General features: G+C 37.2%; 1 protein-coding gene across 6 annotated transcripts in view; it reads left to right on the plus strand.

The window, feature by feature from the left end:
* Positions 1 to 20,279, plus strand: part of LOC111332069 (uncharacterized) — a 21,608-nt gene continuing 1,329 nt past the window's right edge. Inside the window, exons 1-28 of one of the 6 annotated variants that reach the window (XM_088742240.1) lie at positions 1 to 305; positions 960 to 1,013; positions 2,138 to 2,201; positions 2,406 to 2,458; positions 2,941 to 3,033; positions 3,648 to 3,749; positions 4,713 to 4,802; positions 5,723 to 5,842; positions 6,402 to 6,549; positions 6,735 to 6,819; positions 7,737 to 8,368; positions 8,909 to 9,829; positions 9,946 to 10,061; positions 10,187 to 10,235; positions 10,804 to 10,937; positions 12,095 to 12,538; positions 12,742 to 12,879; positions 13,325 to 13,501; positions 13,608 to 13,784; positions 14,097 to 14,216; positions 15,217 to 15,351; positions 16,200 to 16,346; positions 16,540 to 16,608; positions 17,119 to 17,218; positions 17,824 to 17,887; positions 17,983 to 18,074; positions 19,853 to 19,878; positions 19,987 to 20,147. In XM_088742240.1, coding sequence (XP_088598366.1) covers positions 3,663 to 3,749; positions 4,713 to 4,802; positions 5,723 to 5,842; positions 6,402 to 6,549; positions 6,735 to 6,819; positions 7,737 to 8,368; positions 8,909 to 9,829; positions 9,946 to 10,061; positions 10,187 to 10,235; positions 10,804 to 10,937; positions 12,095 to 12,538; positions 12,742 to 12,879; positions 13,325 to 13,501; positions 13,608 to 13,784; positions 14,097 to 14,216; positions 15,217 to 15,351; positions 16,200 to 16,346; positions 16,540 to 16,608; positions 17,119 to 17,218; positions 17,824 to 17,887; positions 17,983 to 18,074; positions 19,853 to 19,878; positions 19,987 to 20,147 — 4,232 coding nt within the window. In that variant the 5' untranslated portion in view covers positions 1 to 305; positions 960 to 1,013; positions 2,138 to 2,201; ... (1 more) ...; positions 2,941 to 3,033; positions 3,648 to 3,662. The other 5 variants (XM_022937329.2, XM_022937330.2, XM_022937331.2 and 2 more) reach the window with 5 other exon arrangements.

A 20,279-nucleotide genomic window follows, 5' to 3' on the forward strand; every position in this document is an offset into this window, starting at 1 on the left:
TGGCGGATCAGGTCTCCATGAAAACTCAACTGGGGTTAAAAATTTGAATTATTCCAGTCCTGTTCTTTATCTTGTGTTGTTTTCAACTCACTAAGTTCCATTTTCAATCTTGGAACTACATCGATTCTCCATGGTAACTCTAGTTTGGATAAAAGTGTGATCAAGATTGCCTGAGGGATCCGCAAGCTTGAGTCTTGACGCGATACTTTGTAATGGATTTCGACCAGACACAAGTAATAGACGATTTTGGTGTGGAGGAGGAAGTGAGTGAGGAAGAGAATAACGGTCGATCCAAGAAAATCGAGGTAAGTTGGAGATAGGCAGTTGAATAAACATGGTATTCCTCTAGCGCTATAATAACATGTATGTAGATTTCGTACTTTACTGAAGCACCCCTGTATGCGTGCCTTCTCATGCCTGATTCTCTTTGTAAATTTGTTTGCTTGTGTTTCTTTTGCATCGCCATCTGGACGACTCAGAGAATTGGCCAGTCATATTCTTTACGCAATTTGAATTGAAGGAAATCTCTCGCATGTATTTGTGCTCTTGTTTTGAAGGGAACGATTACTACCCCACTTTGTATTTATGTGTGTCGAGAAGGAAGGGAAGGTGGGAGAAGGATATTGAAGACATTAAAAAAAAGCTTGTGTGTAGGGGTTGGGGAGGGTGAAGCAAGCAAATTAGAGAGTAAAAGCTAATTTCTTATCTTCAATTGGACCATGGATTTGACAATCTTTCATTAAGACTGGAACAAAAAGAGAGCTCCAAGAATTACGGTCTTTTCGTCCAAAAGTCTTTTTGTCCAAAAGTGTTTTCACTAAGTCTGTTTGTTTACTTGTTAAGTCTTTTCTTGAAGCAAACAAATAACTTTTAGAAGGCTAGATAAGGCTATAGAAAGAACTTGTTGCGAGCCATTCATGTAGTGATGTTACACTTCGTTGCCCTTTTACGCTCAATAGATGCTTAACAACAAGCCTAATCTTCCCATTTCTTTTGCGTGAAATAATTAAACGGTAAGCAAGTCTTTACTTTTGCCACTATTTAATAAAGTATATTGCATTACAACTTCATTCATTCTCTGTGTATTTATATCGTAAAATTCATGATGTTGAATTCGTAAACGAAGAGCGGTGACTAAAGGTATCGGTACCAAAATGGCAGCAGCTTGCAACAAGTTTTTTCTATAGCCTTATCTAGCTTTCTAAAAGTTATTTATTTGCTTTGAGAAAAGACTTTGCAAGTAAACGAAGAGACTTAGGTGAAAACTTACTGCCTCCCGGTTAGCTCAATGGATAGAGCACTGGACTGATGTGCGGGAGGTAGAGGGTTCGATCCTCAGCTGGACCAACACTTAAGGTCTTAAAATAACTGAGAAGAGTATGCTTCCTTTCTATAACATCAAGAAATGGTTTAGATATTCTAGTCTTTTTGGATAGGGATGAATAAATGGAGGTCCCGTCTCCTGTAGGGTTAGGGGTAGGAGACGTTAATTTCCCATGTGCGAGATTACTGTGTGATGGATGTCCTCCCCTGAGGTGGGATGGGTGGGTTGTTGTCTTGCATTTCATAAATGAGCTTCTGGCTCGGGCAATATGGGTAACCGTGCCCCATGTTAAGACATTAAACTTTGATTACTATTACGATTACTAAAACACTTTTGGACAAAAAGACTTGGACGAAAATACTTTTGGACAAAAAGACTTGGATGAAAAGACTGGACACCAGCTCAAAAGACATATGCAAAAACCATCAATTTAAAAGCCATCAATTTAAATTTCGCATGCCATATGTGAGTAAAGATGTTTTTAAATTTTCCTTCTTCCCAAGAACTATAACAGACTGGAACTGTCTCCCATCAACTTCCTTAGAGATTTTTAAACATAGGTTATCAGCCTTCTTGAATGATAGTTGTACATATATTTTTCGTTAATTTAATTTTTATTTTCGACATCGACATAATTGTATTTTATTCATTTACTTATTTTCTTTCGCCATTTATTTGCTTTATTTTTACGGTTGGTATGATATCTTGATGATTTTACCGACCTAATAACATGTAAATATAAATGTAAAAACTAGAGTGCAATTTTATCCCAGTTTGATCATTTCATTGACAGTATAGTTAACTTTGTTTTAGGTTGCACATCTTAAAGTTTTTTCTCAACAAGGTTTTAAAGAATCAGTCTTTCCAGTATTCAAAGGTTGGTGGTTCTTTTTCAGCATTTTTTTGCTTGTTTATTATTTAGCTAGTAAGCTTCCTATATTTATTTGTAGTGCAGCTATACTTTTTTTTATTTTTTATTTTTCACTTTTACACTCTTATTATTATCACTACTTTTTTTCTTGTTCGTTCTATTGTCTTGAAAGCTTCAGGGCTAACTGTTTTGTACACCTTTTTTTTAAAGGTGATAATTTTATAGGGAGAGATGGCAAGTGTAATATAACTATCCCTATAAAGGTGAGTGGTTTTCTAAATTTTAATCTCTGCACTGTTAACCAAGTAACACTATATCTGAACACCAGGAGAAGTCAAGACAAGTAGTAATAATAATAATAATAATAATAGTAATAATAATAATAATAATAATAATAATAATAATAATAATATAATAATATACGTTAATTGAGGCTCCCTCATAGGGGCTTTTCAGCCACAATTTAGTTTCAACTAAGTGCTTAAAAATCCCCACTGGCAGGAGGTGACCAGTGAGCTATTTACAGAGCGCAGCCGAGGAGTTGAACTAGGGGCAACCGAGAACAAATCCAGTGAGTGGCAGGGTGGAGGACTTGAACCCGGGCCACCGGATTTCTAGTCCAGCACCCTAACCACTCGGCCACGCCGCCTCCACGAGTAGTCTTTTGTTCTTCTCTTCCTCTGTGATACTGCAGTGTCTAGCTTAGTTTTGTTTGACATTCCCTTTCCATCTACTTCCTCTTGAGGCCTTGTCAAAGAAACATGCCTGTATTGAAGTGCAAAGAGATCTTCATCTTCTTTATGACTGTAAGAGTAAAAATAGGACAAGGAAAGGAAAGGTACTTTTAATTCTCATTGTTTTCTAATAAGTACTTTGGAATTTCATAATTGGTACGGAAGGTTGTTTGCTACAAAAGGGAAGCAGTTGTATCTTTGAGAATCAGCTTTGAATCAAATTTCATCTCCAGATAATTAATAAAATTATTTCTTTTTTGTTTTTTCACTTTTCTGCACAGAAATGCATTGATGTTATAGAGGGATTTTTGGCCACTCTCACAGAGGTTTCACTAATTTTTTCAGCAGGAGGGCAACTGGTTTTCACAAGCAGGCAAAACTTTTTGAACTTAACTTCTTTATAAGATAAACCTTCCTCCAGATTGTTAAACCAGGTGGGCAAAACCGTCCTTACAACGGTCAGTTTGGCCGGTGCCCGGCCCCCTTAATGAAACCCCTGCTCTCAGGTGTGAATGGAATTAGGTTACAGGAGACCATCCAGGACTATTTTTTTTACATAAAATTTCAATACTTTGGACCATTTTTCATAAATAAAAATAATTTCAATACTTTGATGTAACTTGTTTCAATTATTGTATAGCACATTGCCTACACGGAACTAAACAATTTATAACATAAGATTATTAAATATATTCAGGACAATTGTGTTAAATTTTAGTCTCTGCTAAAGCCCATGGTACGTTACGAGCTTAAACATGGTGATATGTTGACTTTTGGTGATGTGACTTGTCAGTACTTGGTAGGCATGGAAGAGGAAGAGGTAAGAGGGATGTGGAGGTGCATAATTATGATGTATATTGTGGGCCGAGGACTGTGATTCAATGTCCTCGGCACTGGCACTCCATAGGACAAATGGAACTTGTCCTAAACTAAAGAGTGTAATGGTTTCGCTCAAGTTACATGTAGATATGAAAGCCTCGCTTCTGGGTTGTTATACGCACAGTCAAAAACACCAAGTTAATATAGGTTTACGATTCTTTCTTTAATTGTTCCTTCGTACTCTTATTCTTGTGGCCTCAGGGCACTTATCGAAGCAGTCAATTGAAACAATTACATTTAAGAAATCACCTAAATAATCATTTTCTTTATAGCTAAAGTGATCGTAGAGCTAAACACACATGATACCAAAAGGAACTTGAAAACAATCAAAATCTAGCGAAAACTATAATGTATGAATATGAACTCTCATAACAGTTAACATTATAACCTTAAACAAAGTAAATTGTTGCTTACCAATGTTTGCGGGTCTTAATTGATTTCCTAGAGGATTTCGCTCTAACTTGTTTTCTAGTTTCCAATAGATATTGATCTCAAGGGGTCTTTTAAAGTAGAACTGAAATGCGAGCTATGATCAGTAATCACAGCGGTGACGTAAGTCGAACCACAAAATATTTTGTGACATATTCCAATTCTAACGGAAGTGGTAACAAGGAGTATTGCTACTCCTTTCAGACTGGGTGGCAGTCCATTGCAGGCCACCCCTCGTCTTCCTTCAATTTACCCTTACAGTTTATGGTACCCATTTACATGCACCAGAACAGAGAACCATAGTGAGTTCACCATCTTGCTAAAAACACAACGTAATCTCTTGGCCAGTAAGTTCAAAGCAGGTCGGACCTTTTGATCTGGAGTCTTAGGTGTTGGTCACTGGAGCATGGGTTAATTACTATGTGTTCTGCATTGGTTTGATTTTTTATATCATTTTTGATGTTTGGTTTTGTAGGAAGATGGGGATGAAACTGGTTCTGAAACAGGTTCAGAATCCATGTTAATGGATGTGAATGTTGACGAAGAACTGAAGAAGACTGATAAGGTAATGATCAGGCTGAGCAGGTAATCAACAAAGGCTGGTAGTTTCTAAAGAAACTGTTTGGGGCTGTGTCGGTGGGGGTAATGAAATAATTTGGATAATTATATCAACAAAGTTGAAATGGTAAATTGGCCACCGTTACGGTTATAAAAGCTGACGTTTCGAGTGTTAGCCCTTCGCTCCGACGAAGGGCTGACGCTCGAAACGTCAGCTTTTATAACCATAACGGTGGGCAATTTACCATTTCGACTTTGTTGATATATTCAAATTATCAGGTAATCAATAGTTTAGAAAGACAAAAACACACTCTGACTAGCTTTCCTTGCCCTTTCTGCATATAATTCACAACTTTCCCTGTAACTTGTCAAATGGGTGTTTCTCATGAATAGCAGTTTAATGTTTTACTGTATTAGGGAGTGGCCAAATCCTATTTGGTATGGTCATCCCCTCCCTGATGGCGTGCAACAATTTGCCAAGTCACTAATAATGAAATGGTGCATTTCCCTCTTAAATTAGTTCTACCCTTATTGTTCTTTCACTTAAAAGAATGGTACAAAGCCTGTAATTAAAATTAGATTGTAGGTTTTGTATCATCAAATGGTAAACCATGAGATTTTCATGTATGTAAAACAATTCAGACTAGAAAATTTTGATTGTATGTTTTGTGAAGTTTGAAAACTGATTCCCAACCCATCACGAAAGTTCAGGTTTTAATCTCGTCATTGAAAAGCATATTTTGTGGCTATTAATTTTTGACACACAAGTCTCCCCATAAGACTTTCTTTTCTTGTTTGATTAAAATCTAGAGCCAAGAAAGATTAAAAAATTAGAAGTGATCTCATTTTACATGAAATTGTCTAAATTGTTGCACCATGTTTGCAGTTCCCTGTCTGAAAGTTGCTTTTTATTTTTCTTGCTAACAGTCAATTGTAAGTGAGGATGTTAGTTTGTCAAGTACAGTTGATGAGCATGTTAAAGGTGCTATCCCAAGGGAATCATTGTTGCAGGCAACACCAGGCCACAAAACAAAAAAACCATCCAAGGTAAAAGTGTGATGACGAACAAAGATACTTGATTTCCTTACTCTAAACTGGTTAGCTCAAATGAGCACTACAAACTGCATAATATCAAGCCAAGCTTTAATGATTGTTCAATCTAAATAATTGCATTATTTTATCATTCGCAATCAGAACAAAGGCAAATCAAGTCTTTATCTCGTAACTTAATTCAGAAACCTTCAATTTAAACTTACTTTTGTGGTGGGTTGGTACAACAGTCTTACTTTACAGGTTAGGAGATTCTTTTAACAGATTCTCTAGGTAAGTAGATTTATAGACTGACTAAGAATAACTTTTTTTTCACTTCGATTCTTCTGAAAAACTAGTTTGAAACAAAATAACCTAACACTTTTAAATCAGTGTATAGAATTAATGTCAATCATGATTCTTGTCATTAAATAAATCCATCAGGAAGAGGCAATGCCTCTTTGATAAACAAAACATACTGTTTTCATGAATATTAGCATCCTCTTTTCTAGGGATGCTTCTTTAATTGGTTCAATTAGTTCAGTTACAAGCACTCTATGTATATTTTATGGTTTAGGATGATGAAGATGCATATGCTGCAGACACAGATTCTGACACAGATGAGGAGCGACCTCTTGTGACAACAGCAGTGCCAACTATAATGTTTAGCTCTGAAGACGAAAAAGAGATACCAAATGATCAGAGGGCCTCAAGTGAGTTATTAAGTAAGTTAAAATCTGAAAAAAAAAGTTGTCTAGATGGAGACATATTTTCATGCATCTTTCCAAAAATGTTAAATTATGTATTCAAATCCCTTTGACTAATTTGAAGACATAGTTTATTATAACCTGCTTCCTTTCAAGAAAGAAAAACTATTTGCAGTTCTGGCTCACTCTTGTTTTATTAATAGGTGTCCCAATTAAACAAGACACTAGCATGGAAGGGCAGACTCTAGCATTTGGACTTGGGAGCCCGACTAACGTGTTTCTGAGTAGGTAAGTTTCCCATGTTTTTTTTTTTAAGGAGATGGGAAGTTGACTAACTTCTGAACGATTATGAGCAAGATGCTCTCTTCCTTCCCTCTCAGCGATAACCTGTAACTTGGCATGCAAGAACAGATGCTCACAACTTGTGCATTGTAAAATCACATAGAAGTCTTTCATTGTTTATCTCTTGCTCTCATTGGTCTATTTAACTGAATATCTGATCAAAGAAAATACATGTAGTATGTATATCTTATTAGACGTTTTGTTGTGTAGTATCGCTGAGTATTTTTACGAGTTGTGCCGTATTTTGACGAGCCCATAGGGCGAGTCAAAATACAAATAACGAGTAAAAATACTCAGCGATACTACACAACGAAACGTCTAATAAGTTATTTATTATCCAACATGCCAATCTGTTATTTCAGTGCGGGCGAATCTCGCGGATGTTTATTTACGGGGAGTGCGTGACAGAAGTATGCGAAGCGGAACGGAATTGGCGCGTTGTTGTGCTGCTGTTTCTATTTTCTTCATTAAATGAAGAAATTTTCTGGTCGTCAAGCTGTTTTTCTTCGTTCAATTCATCTAATGAACTTGGATCTATACTTGCCAGCCATTCTGACTCTTCATCGTCGGAAATATGATTCAAATCGTCCGCCATTTGTTTTCTTTTCATAACTACAATCCAATTCTTCGCTTGTGTGATGCGAGAAAACCTGTTTAACCGGTACTACAATAGACGAGTACAAATACCGCGTGATATTTGTACTTGTCTATGGCGTTATGTGTACTCGTCTAGGTGTAGTTGGATAATAAACTGCTAAATTGTGAATGTTTTTTTTTTTTACTCCTAATTAAATACCTTTCTGCTAACCTTCCCAGAGTAGATGAGGTTTTATGACTGCTTCTAATTACTGTTCATTTCTTAGAGATTCAACAGGATCTTCAGGATCTCACTCGGCTCAAACAGGAAGCATTCCACCAACTCTGAAGATTAGCTCTGAATCTGATTCGCTCTCAGATGTTAGCCCATTCAGGCATCCTGGAGCTAGGGGCTCTGTCACCCAACCACCATGTGGGCCTACACTGTTATATGGCTCTGAATCTGATGATGGGAGCCCAATTAAAAGACCAAGGCACCCAACAGTAAGGGTTGCAGACAAGGGCCCATCTTGTGAGCCAACACTTTTGTATGGTTCAGAATCAGATGGATCTCCTAAAAAGAAACCCAGACTACCAATGGCATCAAATGAACCGACTTTGTTGTATGAGTCTGACTCTGATGAAAGCAATGATAAGGCAGCCAAAAGATTGCGTGCATTGGGTGACAGCCATCAGGGAAATCAGGATCAAACATTGTTATACAGTGATATATCTGAAGGGAAACTGCCAAGTATTCCAGGAAAAAGTTCAGCAGATGGAGAGAACAAAGATAGCACTGATGGTTCGACAAAAGAAAGGCCAAACACCGAGGAAGAAATGGGGGTGGTTGAGGATACTGATGCTACGCTACCATACTGTAGAGCTGAAATGAGTTCAACTGATGATGAGGGTGAATCAGGTACGTGAACACATGCTGGGTAGAATATTGTGAATATTGTAGATAACTTGCAAATAAGCTAAGGGAACTTGGTAGGGATATGGTCAAGCAAAGCCTAGATGCAACAGGAGGCTAATTTTGCTTGTGGGCAACTTGTAAAACTTTGAATTTAGTAAAACAAGCCACCCCAAAGTTCTAAAACAACAGCTTTGAGGCATTCACTGATTCTTTCAAAGGGAATAGGATTAATTTGGTGTTTTATCTTAGACCTTCCAGCTGCTTTTTATCAGGATTACAAAATAAATTTCACCAGGCAGGATTCCCAAATAGAAGTATTTACCAACCTTATGACCATTGTGACATGTCAAAACAGATTATTTGCAGTACTGCCAAGTAAAGAATGTTGCTTTTGGGCCTTCGTCATTTTACCTTGAGTATTTAGCCACTCATGTCTTTAAGAATTGAAATTCAAACGTTTGTCATGTCTCAGATACACACTGAGTTTGGAATTGAAATAATTAGGATGAAATTATCAGCTTACTGCAATTGATCTATTTTCAGAAGGTGTTAGAACTGCTAAGAGGACCAGTGTTGATGAAACACCAGCTCCTATACTGCGAACTTTGGCTTGCAACACAAAAGAAATAGAAGAGGATTTGACAGATGATGAACAACACAATAGAGATGCTGATGATTATGGAGCAGATGTTGCCACTCAAGCCTATGCTGTTCAAAGTGACTCTGAACTTGAAATTGAATCTGTTTCAACTAGGGATGAGGCAGTGGCAAGAGATCTGAACCAGGTGGCTAATCCTTCTGATCTTGAGGCAACACAAGCGTATTGCATAGAAGAAGGAGAGGATTCTGACAGTTCAGATTCACAGCCACTTCCAATTGGCATTGCTAAAACAGCAGCTACTGATGACATTCAAGCAACATTAGCTTATGGCATTGGAGAACCAGAAAGGGTAAGTGATTCAGAGAGGGTTGATAACAATGACGGTGATCACAAGAGAGGTCAGGCACAAGCACTTGTGTATGATGACTTACAAGCCACCCTGGCATATGAGATTGGAGGTGGTGATGATGAAGAAGGTTGTACAGAGACAGATGGAGAGCAGCCTTCTGACCTTGATGCTGGGGTCAGCAGAGGTGATGATGTCCAAGCTACTACTGCATATGGGCTGGAAGCAACTCAAGCATATGGAGCTGAAGAAATCGACGAGGAGGAGACTGCTGTTAAGAACAGAGATGACATAGGTGGATATCAAGGTAGAGGTACTGGTCCTGACGCAAATGCAGCAACACTTGCATATGATTTTGGTTCAACTCAGCCTTATTGTGGGAATGACAATGGTGCAACTGAGGATGACAAGGGAGACAATGCTTTTGAAGAGCATATTACTAAAATGGAGAATCTTGCCACTTTAGCCTATGGGCTGGAAGAAACCCAAGCTTATGCTTTTGATAATAATGATTCAGGTACTTTGAGCGGATTTTTTTTTTTTTCAGTGTATACTTTGCCAGTTGATATGTTTTTTGGCCAAAGTTATCATTACTGAGTTCTATTTCTTGCTTCGTTTTTTGTTTTATACCAGAGTCATCTCACAATGACATGATTGAAGCTACCCAAGCATATGGTATTGATGGTCCATCTGCAGAGGAGACAGGGCCACTAGCACAGTTGTATGCAGCATCTACTGTTCAGGGTGGGGTGGGTACCTTGAACATTGTAGGTTGCTTAAATGTCTGAACTTTTGATCAGTTCATTCTATTGTGAACTGTTAGCCTAGGACATAATTGTGGCAGTTGAACACTCTTTTGAGTTTTTGTTTTCAGGTGACAGGCATAGATGAAAATAAAAATGGTGTATCAGCTGTTAGTGAAGGTTTGTACATGTACTTATCAACTACTTAGCCTGCAATAAGTAGTAATAATTAGTAAAAAGGGGGTCCTGACATTCAATAAATACATAATAATTATATTAAATAATATCCATACACTAACCAGCACACAGGTAATGAGAATACTCAAACTTATCAGGTAGAAGTTATTATCCTGATCTAACACCAAATTCTCATAACTGGTTTACAAGGAAATGTGTAGCAGCTAGAGGAGAGAATTAACAACCAGATCATGGGAGTTACAGGGTTTTAATCCACTTCCCTCTTATCTACCTGCCCCCCCTCACCATGTACCCATCACCTCATCTTTCCCATTCATCTCATTTCCATCCACCAATTGGCTCTCCCAGTTACCGACATCTTACTTATCCTCTCATATTTTCACTCTAACCACATTTTCACTTACAAACCTTTCTCAATCCATTGTCAGTATTCCACTATGTACTTGCAATGTATCCATTCATCTTGTTTCCCACAAACCAGATCAATATTTCCCTGTATATTTATTGAGACTGTAAAGAGAGGCCTAAGAGTTATTTTTTGTTTCCCTAGTGGATATAAGTAAACCTTCCTCAAGCTCTGCTGTTGATGTAGGGGATGACTCTCAAGACCGTGAAGATGTAATGCCACGGCGATCACGTTCTACAAGGGGAAGGAAAAAGCCAGTTATTGAAGACTCTCAAGAAGTGAGTGAATAGGTGACTGACTCAGACAGAATAAATTTATTTTGTATGAGTGGTTGATACCTCTTACACAAGTTGCTCTATTCTCAATAGTTATTAAGTGCTTGACACTTTAAGCAATAAGGTTGCATGATTAGTTATCGGTCACACTTATAAATGGATAATGCTGTTACTTTGGACAATGCGGTGGCAGTGGTAATAATATAAATAATAATAAACTTTATTTACCCTGCAAAAAATGTGTCAGCAATTCCATAAGGAACTGCTGGTATTAATACATGTGCAGCAAATATAAAACTATTAATTAAAAATGGAAAATTATATATACATATATATAAATATAATATTATACATACATATATACGATATAACTATGTTAAAACTATGTTAAAAAAAAAGAAAAAAGAATAACAAATTGGATACTATTGAACAGAACAATGATGATCACGCTTATCACATTGTAATAAAAAATCATAATTATTTGATTTGAATAAATTAAAGTCACTAATTTTCCTAAGGTGTAGAGGAAGGCTGTTCCAGTCCTTTGCAGCAGAAAACTTGAAAGGACTTTGTCCAATTGCAGTTTTTTCTTGTGGAAGATTTAATAGGTGTTCATCTCTCATTGTTCTTGTTCGAAGGCTTGAGCGTTTTGGCGAATAAGAAACCAAATGTTCGGGACATTTGTAGTTGTACACAATTTTAAAAATAAGTTGAAAGTGAAGAAATCGCCTACGGTTTCTTAACGACAGTATACCACACGTCTCGTGCATCACTTGGGAACAAATTCTTCTCTCTGCCTTAAGTATTGTATGAAGAGCTTGATTCTGTAGTCTTTAGTACAGTTGAGGTCACCCTGTTGTGTTCTGTGGTGCATAACTCAAGGACTGCCCATCCCCACCCAGGAGAATTAATTGGTGCCAACAAATTGTTGGGGAGACATGAAAAAATACTAGAGGAACAAATTACAAGTGACTACTCTAGGATGCTTAATGCTAAGAAATCCAGATAGTTCTATTCCACTAGCCAAGGGTGGTAAGACTTGACCTCAATCCTATTCTGTTACTGTACAGTGAGTTTGTCATGCAAGAAAGTATGCTAAAAGCTTTATGGATTTACTTTTTGCTAATTGTAAAATATATTTCATTATTTTATCTGACCAGGTGGGATCAGCTGAAAATTATGCAGTGTCTGTGGTAGAAATATCAAATAATGACAATAGAGAGGAAACTAAAGTGGAAAGTACACCGGGCAGTATTTTAAATAGAAATGGTAAAAATTCTCGAGTGACTCTTTCCAGCAGAAAGGGAAGAAGAGGGGCAATGAGGGTAACAATTGACTCTGGAATGCCAGATGAGGATGAAGGTAAAGAAACATTGTCAAGAGGAGGACAGAGTGGAACAAAGGAGACAAATGCATCTGAGAGTCAAGACAAAGAGACTTCTAAAGTGCCAGCTTCAACAGGGAGAAAAAGAAGAAGACAAGCTGGGAAAGGAAAATTTATTGAAGAGATGGAAGGAACACCTATAAGAAAATCAAGAAGAGGACAAAAAGGAAAGGGAGCACAAATGGAAGCCACATTTCTGCCAGAAACACCTCCTATGCCAGTAAGCTTTGCTTCTTCAGATCATTTGAAAGCCACCACATTCTCTATTATGGGCACCTCCTATTTTACTTTTAAGTTAGTTTTGCCAGTTTTAATGGCAATCGATCATGTGTTAATAATATTTTTCTCACGATAATAGAAAAAGTTGACCATTTTATGTTGGTAAGACTACCTCACCCTAAATTAACATTACAAAATTTGAAGTCCACAGACACTACTGCTAAAGAGATAAGAGAGAGTCCACCAGATTCATCAGCTGAAGCTGTTCCAACAAGAGGAAAAGGGAAAGGAAGAGGAAAGGGAAGAGGAAGGAAAAATGAACAGTTGGTGGAGGAATCAGTGGTATGAACTCATTGCATCAACATGTTCTAATCAATGCTTGTCCCTCATCAATGTAAAATTTGAAATCATTGGAAAAAGGAATCAAGGTGTCAATACAAAAATGTTTAAAGACCTCTTAAAAGTCACTGTGAAGTGAAACACAAAAGCTGGCTACTTACATAGCTAATTGTGTTACTTGGAAGTCTAGGTGAAATGTTTGTTTATGGACAACTTGAAGGTACTTAAATTCTTTGGAGTTTGTTGTTAACAAAGTGAATGTTGGAGGCTTCTTAAAGAAATTTTGTAACCAACTTTGTTGCAAATTTTGAAATGTTTTAATTTGGTTCTTTTTCTTTTTATGGTAAACTAATGATGAAAGGTAATTGAAATGTATAACCCATCTAAAATGTAGTTAAAAAATCACTAAATAAATTCAATATTGTATTTTGAATTCACTGGATGTTAGGCAAGGGAATCCATTGGTTCAGAGATATCTACCATCTCTAATGAACCAGAGCCCCCAGAAACTGTGAGTACACCTGCCAGAGGGAAGGGTCGAGGCAAAGGCAGAGGAATCAAAGCTCAGCCAAAGATAGGCATGGATCATGAATTAGAAGCATCTGCAAGTACTTCTCCACAAAAAGTAAGTTTTCTGTGACCTATATAAGCTTTAAGAGAATCCATGTTAACTTTTACATTTGATTTAGGAAATTACTAATTCTGTATATTTTGAATTCACTGGTTGTTAGACAAGTGAATCCATTGGTTCAGAGATATCTACCATCTCTAGTGAACCAGAGCCCCCAGAAACTGTGAGTACACCTGCCAGAGGGAAGGGTCGAGGCAAAGGCAGAGGAATCAAAGCTCAGCCAAAGATAGGCATGGATCATGAATCAGGAGCATCTGCAAATACTTCTCCACAAACAGTAAGTTTTCTATGACCTATCTAAGCTTTAAGCAAATCTATGTTAATGTTTACATTAGGTCTAATTAGGAGATCTTTGTTAAAAATACTGTTTTTTGAGCAATACCGTCTTGTTATTTGGTACAGCCTCTTTTAATTTTCAAATACATTTTAGTGTAGAACCAATGTTATCCAGTTTGATGGAAGACCTGTACAAAGCTCTGGTCATTTTATCCAACCTGATTATTTCAACTAAATTTTCAAGTAAACACACAGTTCATGAACCACAATCAAAGTTGTTTATATGTATATATTTTTTAATTGTAACATTCAGGAGACCCCCACTGTTAATGTCAATGAGTTGCAGCCATCAGAATCACCTGCCAGTGTCTCAACTTCAAAAAGAAAGAGTAGAGGCAGGAAGAGAATACAACCTACAGCAGCTGAATCAGAGGCAAGTAATGAAAATGCAATTTCAAGAACTTTGACTAAGACATAATTATTGATAAATAGTATGGATTATTAGTATATACACACTCAGTGATCTTGGCGTTTCAAGCAATCTGATTGGTTTGCTATCTCGGGATAATCAACAATGTACACCTCCGAGCGAGTGGATAATGTGAAAAACAAAATAGCGGGCATAAACTCACGTTTCGCTTTAAGTTTCAGAAGCAGAAATTGCCTTTAAATGGTTTCCTTTTAATTTTGTCGAGATCACTTCGTGTGTATATACTAAAACAATTATTCTTTTCAATCTCAGTGAATAGTGGCTTTCAGGAATATTTACCTCACCACTTTGTGGCTCAGTAAATATTTATCCACTATTCACCTCAATTTCAATGAAATAATAATTGTTAATTATCCTCCCTAAGTCCCCCCATGCACCTCAATGACAAGAAAACCAACCAGTGAGTCTGTTTGGGCATCTTTAATGTTCAACAAACCAAGAGGCCCTGAGGACTGGAGAGAACCCCGTAGGGCAAGAGGGAGGGAAACCAAACAACTACTCCACCAATGGAAAAAGACAAGCGATTGAATTGCAACAGTTGCAGGGGGTCCTTGTGGATAATCAGATTATTCCTGAGGAATATGAATCATGCAGCCTATGGATAGCCTTGGTCCTTTTATTATTTGATTCCTGATTGGTATATTGGTGGATAGTCAGCTAGTATCAGGCTAAAAGGAGACTGTTGCTCCAGTAATGTTGAGATGGCAGCCAACATGGTTGGTTGAATGTTTATCCAAATTTTTATCAACCGTCAGTGGTCAATTATGTTCAAACAGTTGATCTACCATCCGGTGGCTGTTGATTGGCTATTAACCAGTATATCAACTGGCATCCAACCCAGTATCCAACTGATTTTGTTAATTGTTTTGAAGTGCTATATTGTATAATTATTGTGCTTGCAAACAAGATGTGGTTGTCATGTTTGTGAATTTTTGTTTTCCAGGCTTTGGTGTCATCAGAAGGTACAGAATATTCTGAGACTATTGCAGACTCAGAGGAAAGCTCAACAGCTGGAAGCAGTCAGCAAAGTTGCAGAGTGAGACCAAGGAAGCAACAACCAGAGGACTCTGAGTCAGTGGTTAGTACAATGTATACGCGTACTTGAGATAATCAAAACTGTAACAAAATTCTCAATTGTGATTGGTCATCACCAGCCCAATTTGAGCACTAATAGGACAGTGTACTGTTCTTGCTTGTAATTGGACAGTGTAATAGGACAGATAAAGGGACAGTTAACATATCATGCCTGTGTGAGTGGACAGAATGTATCATGTGCATGCGCAACCATTCATACAAAAACAAGTTTAAAACCGCCTCCTGGTTAGCTCAATTGGTTAGAGCGCCAGATTGTGTTGTGCGGGAGGTTGAGGGTTTGAGCCCTGGCCGGACCAATACTCATGGTCTTAAAATAACTGAGAAGAACTTGCTACCTTTCTATAACATCAATGAAATGGATAGATATTCTACTAGTCTTCTCGGATAAGGACGAATAAATGGAGGTCCTGTCTCTTGCAGGGATAGGGGTAGGAGATGTTAATTTCCCACGCATGAGATTACTGTGTGATGGATGTCCTCCCCTGGGGTGGGATGTGTGGGGGGAAAAGGTGAGGTCGTTACATGGACTAAAGCAGCTGCCAGAGGCGCCTGATAATGCTGACGTCCGATCTCAACCTTAGTAACACTGTAGACCTTAGCAATTCAGCCTATGCTGCTATTAAGGTATTGAATCATTCACTTTCACAAGTTTAATTTGCATGTGAACAAATCTAGTTTGACATGAATAAAAGAGCATTAATACTGTTATTGGAAGTGAGGATAGAGGTAATTATTAATAATTAATATAGGGGCTTAATTGATGACATCCAGACTGACAGAATGGTTGTGCAATTTTTATTGATATATGCATAAAAACACTGCACTCTTCAGGAGATGGTGGAAACACCAGCAAAGAGAGGGAGGCGTGGAAAGGAGCCTTCTGTGAACCGAAGCCCATCCTTACAGAGGGGAAGGTCTTCTACTGAAAATAGTCCAAGGATAATTTTCACAGGCCTTTATGATAAACAGGGTGAAAAAGTAAGTTGATTCTTGATGTTTTGAATGAGGCACTGTGGATTTTAGGGTAGTTTGATTTGTTTTCTTGATCAAGGAAATAGGCAATTGATATATTTCAGTGAACTAGTATCCCTTCAGAAAATTGATGTCACTTCTAAAGAGTATAAAAGTTTGTCAAACTTATTATTAATTAAAAGACTATAACTTTTTGTAGGTTGTGATAAGCTTAGGAGGTCAGCTGGTGGATAACATTCACAACTGCACTCATCTGGTTACTGATAAGGTTAGTGCTAGTGGTACTTTGATGAAGACAGAAGTGGAAGTCACTGGATGTGTAGATTGCAAGCTGTCTCTTGTTTTTCTCTTATGAAACAAGTGCTTTGGGAGGGATGAGGTTGATCATTTCTACTTGAATGGCACAAATACTGCTTAAAGTGCAGAAAAAAGAAAAAAAAGGCATATTTTATTTTGGTTATAGACAAAAGCTTTGCTTACTCAGACTCCAGATGCCATTGTTTATGGACTTATCCTTAACACTTTTATCCAAAATGAAATCATTTTAACTGATAACAGTCATTTCCTTGAGTAGGTTTGGTCTCCAGGAATGGAATCATAGACTGAAATGATGCGCTGTTCAACAGTTTAAAACTTACACATTGTTTCATTTAATACTGTTAATAATTGTTAGGGTTATTTTGAAGTGGTGAGTTTCTTTGCCACAAAGTTTTTGTGGACAAGTGTTACTTTTTGTCAGCAATTCCTGTATTATTATTCTTAATACTGTTATTGATAGGTACGGCGCACGGTCAAGTTCTTATGTGGTCTTGCCGGTGGGCAGATCATTGTTCTTCCTTCATGGCTAGAAGCTTGTAAAAAGGCAAAGAGTTTTGTAGGTAGGAATCCAAGAGAACTAAATTCAATCAAAGTTCCTGATTTATCTTCAGTTCTGTACCCAACAATGAGACAGAGGGTTTTAATTTGTTATAGTAAAAGTAATAGTAATTTTAGTAATCAAAGTTTAATGTCTTTATGTGGAGCATGGTTACCCATATTGCCTGAGCCAGAGGCTCATGTATGAAATGCAAGACAACAACCCACCCATCCCACTCCAGGGGAGGACATCCATCACACAGTAATCTCGTGCGTTGGAAATTAAGGTTTCCTATCCCTAACCCTGCAGGAGATGGGACCTCCATTTATTTGTCCCTATCCAAGAAGACTAGAATATCTAAACCATTTCTTGATGTTATAGAAAGGCAGCATATTCTTCTCAATTATTTTAAGATGTTGAGTGTTGGTCTGGCCGGGGCTCAAACCCTCGACCTCCCGCACATCAGTCCAGCGCTCTATCCATTGTTGATTGGTGTGTATTATATTTCATAATGATTATAATTATTATGAATTTATCATAACCCTTGCTTAATGCTCTCATGACACTAAAGAACTGACTGATTTGACTGCTTTTTTTATTTTTTTATTTGTTATTCATATTTTTTAGACACATCACCATTCTTAGTTAAGGATAAAGATGCAGAGAAGCAATATAATTTTGATCTTCAAAGGTGAGCTTCCTAATTTGAGAGGTGTTTTATTTATGAGGAAAACTGATATTGACATCACTGAAAACTTATATATAGACATCAATGTTTTCTTTCAGATCTCATGAAGTTGCACTCACTAAGGGTCTTTTAGAGGGTTACAAGGTGCATGTAACAAAGAAAGTTAAACCAGAACCATCACAGATGAAAGGTATGCACTGCAATCACAATATGTGGGGAGTTATGGTATTTAAAACAAGTAAAGTTGTAACGGCAGGCGAACATCAAGGCCGAATGTATTGTAGAGAAAATCGCGACCGGAGAAAAATACCAGAACAGGTGGAACTTTACAGAGACACATCACACTTATTAATTGATCTCGTAAACTGAAATAAACAATAAAGGACTAGCATAAGGTGGTTGCACAAACAAACGTTACAAGGCACTAGCGATCGACAAATGAAAACCCTCAGAGGCAACAAAATAGAACTAAACAGGCTAAATGCAAACAACCAGAAATGAGCGAAACTATAGAACTAATATAAAGAAATCGACTCAGATATCCACGCGGCCACGAGGTCACGGTATGTAAAATCACAATGATCACACATAAAATGAATAATATATTAATTGAACTGTGAACTGGGCTAACCACAAGCAATAAGGATAAATTACGATGAAACGAACTTACATATCTGTCCCGCAACACCGTAGGCCTTTATAATCCCTTTTTGTGGACCACAGCAAAAAATGTCTACTCCACACACATGCTCCGCACATAGTAAATCAATCACATCCAAAAATAGCTAAAGAACCTAACTGTAACGTAAAGCACTGTCACGCAAGTGACGCGTGTAACTGCAACTTAAAGAGCCGTCACGCAAATGATGCGCATTAACAAAAGTGTTTTTCTTACAAAAGTTTTATGGGTGAACTGATCTTGTTTGTGGTTAAAGTATGTTATAGCCATAAAATTATTTCATTTTCCGTCACGTTAGTTACTCATTGACAGTGATAACCGCTTAAAGTAACTTTAGTCTTCTTGCAGATTCTTATTGATTTGTTTTTCTCTTAATGTTACTGTCGCATTAATGAGCAAGTTACTTAAGGTTACCATGCGCCTTCAGGGGTGTCTCGTGTGCAAGTGATGTAGCGCATCCAGTTTAAACTGTAGATATCTAAACCCCTATACCAAGTTAAAGCTTATAAGACTGGCTATATATCAGACTATACCAAAAATTTTAAAAAAAAATTAATTGACGAATTTTTCACGACTTCAAAATTCGAGCACCCAAATCACCTTTTAACGTTACATGTCAAAGCGAATTTTGTTTTTCGTTTATTTAATGTGTTCCTCCGTTTCCGGGGCCAAAGCGCTAAAAAAACGTGTCTGTGATTTGCCATATTCAATTTCAGGGAAAAGTTACGGAACATTTTTGAAATAGGATTAAAAAAATATAGAGTGATCATACAAAAATCGCTCTTGAAAAAAAGTATTTAGAAATAAAAAATTTGGGGACATGATTTTGTTGTTTATATGTAAAACTGGCTACTGTCAATATTTGAGAGCAATCGAACAAATTCCCTTTGAATTGTAGTGTTCAAAAGGTGATTTGGGCGTTTGCATTTAGAAGTCATGAAAAATTGACAATTCATTTTTTTCAAAATTTTTGGTATAGTCTGATAGCCAGTCCAATAAGCTTTAATTTGATATGGGAGTCTAGATATCTACAGTTTAAACCGGATGTGCTACATCATTACTGTCGCATTAATGAGCATGCAAGACACCCCTGAAGGTGCATGGTAACCTTAATATTTAGTGCGATTACCCTCTATTCTAATTGAATTATAATCAGTTCAATTAGGTTGACTTTAAATGGCCAAAACAAATAAAAGGTGAATGCAATAACCATTTGCTGCAATTTAGTAAGTATTGATGGGTGAAAGTTTGGTTTAGGTAATGAACTTTAGTTAATTTTTATATTTCAGACATAATTCAGAGTGCCAAAGGAGAGGTATGTATCACACTTCCATTATATAGCATTCTTAGAAGAAATATCTCTCAATATTCTCCTTCAAAACTATTTCAGGTTGGTAATGGTTAGTTCTTTTTTCATGTTAAGTTCTTGACCAGTATGCCAAGAAGTAAAGAGGACAGAGTTTTTGTGATCTCTTGTAACGATGACAGAAGTGTTTGTAGAAAACCAATGGAAGCTGGCATCCCTGTGGTCAGTGCTGAAGTTCTTCTCACAGGAGTATTGCAACAAGAGCTTAATCTTGAAGAGTATCCTTTTCTTTGGAAATGTTGGGGCAATTTTATGAATATTAAAAAATTTGACTTAGGATTGGATTAATTTTGCTTTGCTAACCTGGTGATTGGTCAGTGACTGTAGTTGTTCTATTAAGCCCCTAGAGA

This window comes from Stylophora pistillata, chromosome 13 (assembly GCF_964205215.1).
Source record: "Stylophora pistillata chromosome 13, jaStyPist1.2, whole genome shotgun sequence".
NCBI classification, from domain to species: Eukaryota; Metazoa; Cnidaria; class Anthozoa; order Scleractinia; family Pocilloporidae; genus Stylophora; species Stylophora pistillata.